This window comes from Pteronotus mesoamericanus, unplaced genomic scaffold (genome assembly GCF_021234165.1).
Source record: "Pteronotus mesoamericanus isolate MK-2021 breed Mesoamerican mustached bat unplaced genomic scaffold, CSHL_Meso_final scaffold_232, whole genome shotgun sequence".
NCBI lineage: Eukaryota > Metazoa > Chordata > Mammalia > Chiroptera > Mormoopidae > Pteronotus > Pteronotus mesoamericanus.
In genome coordinates this window covers 9,091,159-9,100,000 of record NW_026555311.1, presented here as the reverse complement: position 1 = coordinate 9,100,000, position 8,842 = coordinate 9,091,159, and the positions used below count along the sequence as shown (strand labels likewise).

The 8,842-nt window shown below is 37.1% G+C and overlaps 1 protein-coding gene across 3 annotated transcripts in view; it reads right to left on the bottom strand.

Moving 5' to 3' along the window:
* Nucleotides 1–5,655: 5,655 nt before the first annotated feature.
* Nucleotides 5,656–8,842, bottom strand: part of PPA2 (inorganic pyrophosphatase 2) — an 88,967-nt gene continuing 85,780 nt past the window's right edge. For 2 of the 3 annotated variants that reach the window (XM_054591663.1, XM_054591664.1), the window contains 2 exons: nt 7,909–7,945; nt 5,656–6,457 (listed from right to left, as the gene is read on the bottom strand). In XM_054591663.1, coding sequence (XP_054447638.1) covers nt 7,930–7,945 — 16 coding nt within the window. In that variant the 3' untranslated portion in view covers nt 5,656–6,457; nt 7,909–7,929. The remainder of the gene's footprint in view (nt 6,458–7,908; nt 7,946–8,842) is intronic. The other variant, XM_054591665.1, reaches the window with a different exon arrangement.

Here is an 8,842-nt window from a genome sequence, read left to right as displayed (position 1 = left end):
TGTATATATATATATATAATTCAGCAATACAAAAATAACATCTTGCCATTTGTGACAACATGGATGGATCTAGAGGGTATTAAGTCAGACAGAAAGACAAATACCGTATAATTTCTCTAACATGTGGAATCTGAAAAAACATAATAAATGATTAAGCAAAATGAAACAAAAACAGATCCACAGATACAGAGAATGAGCTGACGGTTCCCAAATAAGAGTGGGGTGGGTGGAGGGTGGGAACAAAATTTAAAAAAAATAAAAAAGAAATAAAAAGAAATCAATACTAAGTGAGCATTACATAATGTTGGTGGATTATCACATGTGAAACTTTGTACTCTAAGACTATCTCCTTTAGAGCTCAACAATGTATATTTCATTTCATCCTCTTCATTTTCTAAATATGTATAAAAGATTCATTGCAATATGAAATGTTTAAAAACTACAAAAACAGCTCAATGTGACATGCATTTTTTCACACAGAAATCCATTATCTAAATACCGCAGCTGTCACTGTTTTCAAGGAATATATTTCCTAAATATAGGACAGTATTAATCACATGATGGGAGCTCATACTGTGCAAGTGTATGGAAAAAGAAAATGAGACCAATGCACATTAAAAAAAAAGGATAATTTTGACCTTTGAGCCCTGAGCCTATTTTTACGTATTTCATGTTTATTTTTGCCTCATATTTCACAAAAGATCAACAGTAAACATATGTTGATCAGCCTCAGTATTTTCACAATTAGGTACTGTTTTTACATAAGTTAAACTATTCTCTGGGGGCATCAGAAGATTCCTGTATAACTCTCAAAATGCCTTGAATACAAGTAATAAATAAGATCCTTTTCAGAAAATCTTACTTTCTGGATATCATTTATTCACTTGTTGGAGGTGGGGATTGGATAACACTAATTGTTTCAGAAAGCAAAAACAATTCTAGGTATACAGAATGCATAAAAAATGAAGTATTTTTTTTTCAGTAGGCAAATGTTTATTCATTTGGGGACTCTATAGCAAAGAAGATAATTTAGGAAGGATTTTAGGAAAAATCTCAATGACGAGAAGAATTTTAGGAGGTAAGAATTAGTCAACTTAGAAAAATTTCTTATATTTTTACCTTACGATTTGTAAATTCTTTGAGTACACATTAAAAGCAAAATAAAATAATTAGTAGGTTAGACACTAAATCTCCCCTTTTCTGGAGATCCCTAAAAGGAATAGATTCTTGTATTCCAAAGATCTCACATGACCTTTTGGAACAGACTAGAGCAATATCCCTCAAAATGCATTCATTCAGCTGCAGTAACAGAACTACATATGCAGAAGATCCATGATTTCTGGGAATCTACTTAACCTTTAAATTTAATATAATAAGTAAAATAGAAAGCATATCTGTCTTCCTCACAGAATGTTCTATCAATTTCATACAACAAATTGTTAATGTGTAAAAACACAAAGTTTCAAGACACCCAGTGAGAGTACAATCCAGTAGTAGAGACACCGAACAAGTCTAAAACAATATAAGCCACGACAGCCTAAATACTGTAATAATGCTAAAAATCCATAGTGCTATTCTCTCACACAGGAAAATGGTTGATTTCAATAGGAAGGACTGGAGGTTTCACAGAAAAGGCAGCATTTGAGACGAACTTTGAGGATAAAGAGCTCAAGAAGCAGTACTTGAAAAGGGCAACAGGTGACCTTAGAGTCAACAGCCCCCATTCTGTTCCACTTCTTTCTGCACCACTCCCAGAAGTTTTGCAGGGATCTCCTGCACACAGCGGGCCTCCGCTTGTGTCCTTGCCTGTGTTGCTGCTGGTTTAGATAGGAACAGCCCAGCCTACTTGCCCATTTCACTGAGAGCTCAGCAGTCTTTGTCTAGATTCTGGTCAGAATCCTAGTGTTGATGTTCTACTTCCCAAGCAGGGAGAAACCTCATTTTAGGAAGCTAACCCCTGACCCTGCCAACTGCCAAGTTCTCCTGGTTGAGGACCACAGATGCATATCTGCCCCCAGTTTCAGCTTCTCTATTTGGATAAAACTCATTGTTTGACTTTTTTTCAAGATTTCTTTTAAAACTGTACTGGTTTTAGCATTTTATCCATTTTAAATTTAGAGTATTAGCATTACAAAGTTATCTTTCCTAATTTTTAAGAGAAAGGAAGCGGTAAGTATATTCCTGTAGCTAATACTGTATAAAGGAAAATTAGTATACTTCACTCCCAATTCCCAGCTAACTTTGTATAAATATTTCGAAGGCTCATGTCTAAATTTTTTATTTGAATGTGGGGAAAAGAATCTAAATTTGCACCTAAAACTAAGGACATCATATAAATAAAAACATTAATATTCAGAAGAAAAACAGGTAAATCAAGAGAACATTCATAAGAGACAATTAGTAAATAGGTAGGAAAAAATTTAAATCTATTAATAACAGTGACAACAATAAAATATCCTATCCAGGGAATGGTAGGATAGAAGAAACTAGAAACCTCATCTATTGCTGGTGACAGTATAATTTGGAATAATCCTTACAAAAATGTATTTGGCCCTAAAATGTTCTTATTCTCTGACTACCTTAGGGAATTTATACTTAGAAAATGACCTCAAAAAAGGAAAAACAACAAATTTATTGGATTATTGTAGAAACCTCGTAAGTGATCTTCTTGCTTCCACACTTGACCTATATAGTCCCCGACTTCCCACCCCAGCACAATCTATTTTTCCAAAACCCTCACCGGAGGATATGTTCATTGATTTTGGGGTGGAGGGCGGAGGTGGAGAACGAATGAATGTGAGAAACTTCAGCCCTTTGCCTCCTGTGTGTCCTGCCCAGGGAGCAAACACAGAACCTTTTGGTGTACAGGAGGGTGCTCCAAGCAACTGAGCCACCCGGCCTGGGCAGCACGATCTATTTTCAACACAGCAGTTGGAGTGACCCACACTTCTCTGCTCAGGACTCTCCGATGGCTGATTTTATCAGAGTAAAAGGCCTTCACGTCCTTATGTTGGCCCCTTATGTGATCTCCCTGCCACCTCTGGGATCTCCTCCCCTATTCCTTTCCCTCCAGCCAGGGGGCCTCCTTACTGTTCCTCTAACAAGTGGGTCACATTTCTGCCTTTCGGTCTTTGTTCCTGGAGCTGCCTCTGCCTCAGTTCTCTCACACCTGCCTAGGCCTACTCCTGCTTCTCTTCAACTTTTACTCTGTCATCTCCCCAACTAGGCCTGCCCTGAGCTGCTCAATTTAAGACTTTAATTCACAGCCTTCCCCTGAACACAAGACAGATTGCTGACCCCCCTTATCCTGTCTTTTCCCTTCTACATACTGCACATAAATTACTTACTATGTTTAAGATTTGTCTTCAACACACAAAATGCAAGGTCCATACAGGCCGGAATTTTTGTTTTGCAGTGACATGTCCTAAAAACTTGGAATGGTACCTGGTATACACAGCAGGTCCTCCTTCATGTTTTGTTCAGTGTTGTTTTGTTATAACATTGATGAGATGCTGCAGGAACTCTTGTTTATATCAATTAGCCTATGGTAACATTGGTTTCATTATACTGGGCTGGCCAAAAGATCATTTGTTGTTTTCCATAAGATGGCTCTAGTACCATTTAGTTGTCCTTAACTTCACTCAAAACAATATTGTTAGATTATATTGTGACACCTGTCATATCTGTATTAAAAAAAAAAACATAAAAATTAGCGATTTTTATGTAGCCATTTGAATATTGAAGATGGAAGAAAATAAGCAATATTTTGGCATATTATGCTTTATTATTTAAAGAAATGTAAAAACACAACTGGAACACAAAAAACTGTGCCATGTATGGAGAAGGTCTTGTGACTGACTGAATGAATGTGTCAAAAGTGGTTCACAAAGTTTCATGGTGAGATTTCTTGCTGGACGATGTCCCATGTTCAGGTAGACCAGAAGTTGATAGCGATCGAATCGAGGCATTGACTGAGAACAATCAATGCGATACCATGCTGGAGACAGCCAACATATTCAAAATATCCAAATCAATAAAGTTATTGGTGAAAATGAAAAATGTGTTTTTATTTTATGGAAAAAACTAGACTTCTTGGCCAACCCAATATATCATTTCACTTGAAGTTGCAGAACCTCCTGATGATGCTAAGTGAGGACTAGTGTCTATATAGACAGTCAATAAGTAACTGTTGAATGGATGCATTTAAAAATAGCGTTAATGAGAAAGCATGTCTAAACAAAGAGTTGGCTAATTAAAATCATCACAGTGAGATGTATTGTACACTGATGTAATCAAATCCCCCTAATATTTCTGTGATTCACTCCTTTGCAATGAGGCACTTAAAAAAGGGCAAAGAACCTACATAGGCTATCAAGAGCCCTATGTAGGCTATAGCCCTACAGTGCATTCTGAATAGAGAAGCAGCAGCACAGTCAGCCTTCCTCTCCAGGTGCCCAAAACACCCTTAAGTCATGGCATTTGGGATGTGACTGACAAAGGCTCTGTTTCACCTGATACACTCTAAGAGGCCCACCAGACGTGGCTTCTCTCTTCCAACTTTCAGGAGACCGATATGCCTCATGCCATGACTTCCCTATATCCTTTGGCAATTCAGCTTGCTTATAATTATTAAAATAACAACTGGTCTCCACTTTTTATATTTCCATAGATTTTATTTTCAAAATGAAAAGGACAATATATCAATAAAATTAGAACTAATTAATTCTCCCCTTAGATTCCTTCATGTCTCTCCATGAGGTTCACACGTTCCCAAAGACATTGCAAGTGGACCTTGCTATTTCACTTGGGCCAGTCCCGCCCTGTGTGCCTGTTTCCTGTTCTGTAAAACAGGCATGCTCTGAGCTTCGCCTACATCACGAGGAACTATATGGGGGAAACAGCATATAGAAGGAAGCGGAAAGACAAACACATTGAGAGCCATACAGTCATGGGTCCTAATATTGGCTCTTAAACTCACTAGCTATATGACCTTGAGCAAATTATAGAATTCTCAGAGTCTCAATATGAAGTGGACAAAATCCATTGTACCTTATACAGTGTATGCACATAAGACATCTAAAGCAGAGCCTAATAAAGAACACTCGATAAATGGTAACTATTAGCATAACAGTGCTTATGATAAAAACTGTTTATTCACAAAGCATATTCTGTAAATGTCACATGTTGATGATGATAATAGAAAAAGGGAAGGAAAATATTTGGCAAGACAAGTGAAGCACCACACCAGGAGTGTACAAACACAAGGTGTGTGAGGCGAGGAGGGAGCAGCAGGGCGTGGCTGGAGGGTTTCCTGAGAAAATCGGAGCTTTTTGCTCTTTTTTTCCCTCAAGAATATGGAAAGCCATTGAAGGCATTTTGAGAAAAATATAATAAGGCAAGGCCTGTGCTTTAGGAAAACAACTGTTTAGAAATGTGGAAGGTAGTATAGAGGGAGAAAAGCCAGAGGCTGGGCTTAGGAGGCAAGAGAGTATGAAACTGAGCCAGAACAACTGGGGCTGAGGAGGAGGGGCTGGATCAGAAAGGCACAAAAAAGAGGCTGTTATAACCCTGCCAGTGACATAGGGGGAAAGCAGCAAAGACTGGGTGTGAAGGGATGGAGAGGACTCTGAAACAGTTAGATGACCTTCATGAGTAAAGATCATAGAAGACACGTTCAAGGGTTTGAGTGGAGGACTTGGAGAATGTTAATTACACTGTTCAAGAACAAAAGAATTAAGAAGAACAAAGGAATTAACATGAGGTGAGTCTTGGATCAGAGGGGTCACATGGATCTGAAGAGGCGTCCAGTAGGCAGATCCCAGGAAAAAAGACATGGGCCTCTTAGGTGGATGTGGGAGTCGTCACCACAGAGAGTCAGAACTAAGGAAACCAGATGAGACTCACACAGAGACTGGACCCTCTAAAACAATAAATTACAGGGAAGAGCCTTAAAATGTAAACACATTTACACAGGACTAATAAGTGGACAGAAATTGGCTAAATGAAGTCTCTACCAGCAATGGACTTGAAAAGAGATAATAAGGTATGAAAATAAAAACAATAATATCTACAGAAATCTTACTAATGTACTAACTTTGTAATTTTACATTAGCCTATAAAAACAAATGCCAATAAAATCTTTGGGCTCCTTCAGGCATGGAAATCTGAACCAGTCGAAACTTGATGCTTCTAAATTTTTGCTCTAAAATTAGATCTTTTTCACATCAGTAAATATCTGGAAGAGACTAATTCAAAAATTCCAGTGTTTATTTAAACAGTACATATTTCAGAAAGTTTGGGAAAAAATGAAGTTTCAGCAGAAAGTCATCAGATTCTCATAGATCAGCTTATCTCTCGCACTTGAGGGAGGCGGAGCCTGGAAGCCCTTAGAAACTGAAGTCTTGATGGCAGAGCTTCAAATGCTCCCATTGCTTGCCAAGGAAGTGCCACACTTGCTCTGTGTTTAAAATGGGGGGGGGGGGGAAGGTGTTAGGGAAGGGGTGACAAGGGAGGGAGCATGGAAGAATAAGACAAATTTAATTTATACATTTAGGAAGTGTTTAGGCAGATAAAGACAATCAAGAAGCTTAGTATGACATATTTCTCTATTTAAAGCTATTTCCATTGAAACTCAAGCTCTCTCATTTGGAACAAGTCTTATATAAAACCACACTAGAAATTCTAGAGTCTTCTCGCTTCATTTCCTAGTTCTTTCTGGGTCATTTTAGTCTCTACTGATTATTGCAGAAGTTAGTACCCTAGCTATAGCACGAAAAGCCTAGAAAAACCTTAAACTGTAAAATCTGACTACCTATTGAATACCCCAAACAGGACAGTATTACAAAGACATAAAGGGTTAGTTTCCCATATAAGGAATGGGAATGATTTCATGCTTCCCAAAGAAATCATGTCTATGAATTTGCTCCTTTCTATACATCCTAAAAGTGGACTCACAGTAAAGAGTTCTCATTTTCCTCCAAATTTGCAAGTTCAATATTCTTCTCCTGTTTTCTATTAAAGCAAAAGAGCAAAAGTCTTGCCAAATATTGAAAGACAAATGATATGTGCATGTGCTTGTATTCTGAAACTTTTACCATAGTACATTTTTGCTTGTGTCTCAAAACAGCTTCAAATAATGGTAATAAGAAATACGGTGTTTTTAATCCTACTAGATTTTTAAAATTTCAGTTAAAATGAATGATTAAAATAATAAAAGATAATAAAGACAATCTCCCAAATCAGGTATTTAGAGTCTTTTTAAGTTTATCAGAACTAGCTAGAATCTCCCTACTTCACCAAAAAGTCACTACATAATCAAACCATTTTCTAGCATTAAAGTTATAAATTTACTTTCTCAGTTTCTGAAATTAGGAAATAAGGTATTTCATATGAAAATTTTAATGACTTTTAAAAAGTATTTCACTTAGCTTATGTAACGTTAAAAAAATGTTTATTTACTGATTTGAGAGAGTAACATTGTTTTGTTGTTCTACTTATTTATGTATTCTCTGGTTGACTCCTCTACATACTCTGACTGGGAATCAAACCCTCAACCTTTGGTGTATCAAGATGATGCTCCAAACAACTGAGCTACGTGGCCTGGGCATTAGTTTATATAACTTTTAAATTAGTCTGTCTTTTTCTTTCTCTCTCTCTTTCTTTCTCCTTCCTTCCTTCCTTCCTTCCTTCCTTCCTTCCTTCCTTCCTTCCTTCCTTCCTTCCTTCCTTCCTTCCTTCCTTCCTCCCTCCCTCCCTCCCTCCCTCCCTCCCTCCCTCCTTCCCTCATTCCCTCCCTCCCTCCCTCCTTCCCTCCCTCCCTCCCTCCCTTCCTTCTTCTTTTTGGTTTCCACTAACTGTAAATGAATAAATTTACATATCTAGTTCCTCAAAAACCAAAATATACCATACCTTCCTCATTACTTTCTTTCTTTATTGAAGATGATACCTGAAAGATAAGAACAGAGTCTCAGTTACAATGAATGGTTTGGTGTATAGAAACTGTATCCGAAAGTTTTTTTCATAAATTTACAAAACGAAGTTCACATATAATGATTCTCTAACCTGAAAAAAGTTAATATTTTTTTGCCTTCATTATCATTGCTCATTCTTTCATATAAACAAACCGCAGACTTAAGAGTCAAATTTAAAAAAAAACATGTTTGAAAGTATCTTCTGTCATTAACCCATGGGAACTACTGAGAATGAAGACAGAGGTTTTCTTTCAGCTGTTTCTTTGGCTGAGGTTCTGAGAACAAAAATCAAACTCATGTTCCTAAGTATGTGCCTCCACATGCGTGTATACAGAGACACGCACACAAATTACAGAATTTATTTAACTGCTTTCATGAAATTTTAAGGTAACTTTTGTTTATTTCAATGACTAGGCTAAGATTCTTAGAGCATATGTAATATAATCTGTGGTGGACAAGTTTGAAAGGAAGGTTTTCCTGAGATATAAAATTTTTTCTAAGAATATATTTTTAAAAGATTTAAGAAAACATTTTATTGGAAGATCACTCTCCATTGGTAGAAATACACAAAGCCCAAGAGCACTTAGAATAAACACCTGCGTAATCACTACTTAACCTGAGAAATGGAACATGACAGGCTCTTTCCTGATCATAACCTCACCTCCCCAAGGGACAACCACTACTTGGTTTTATAACACCCTGATTTCAAATTTAGTAATCAACTTCTAATTCGATGAATTTGCTCACCCTCAATAGGCAAGATCTGCCTTTAACATCTGAGGACTGCAGCAAAGGTGGAAATTAAAGACCATCTATCATACATCTGAATACTTAAATGTTGTAAATCAAGCTAACAAAGTGACGACTAGAAC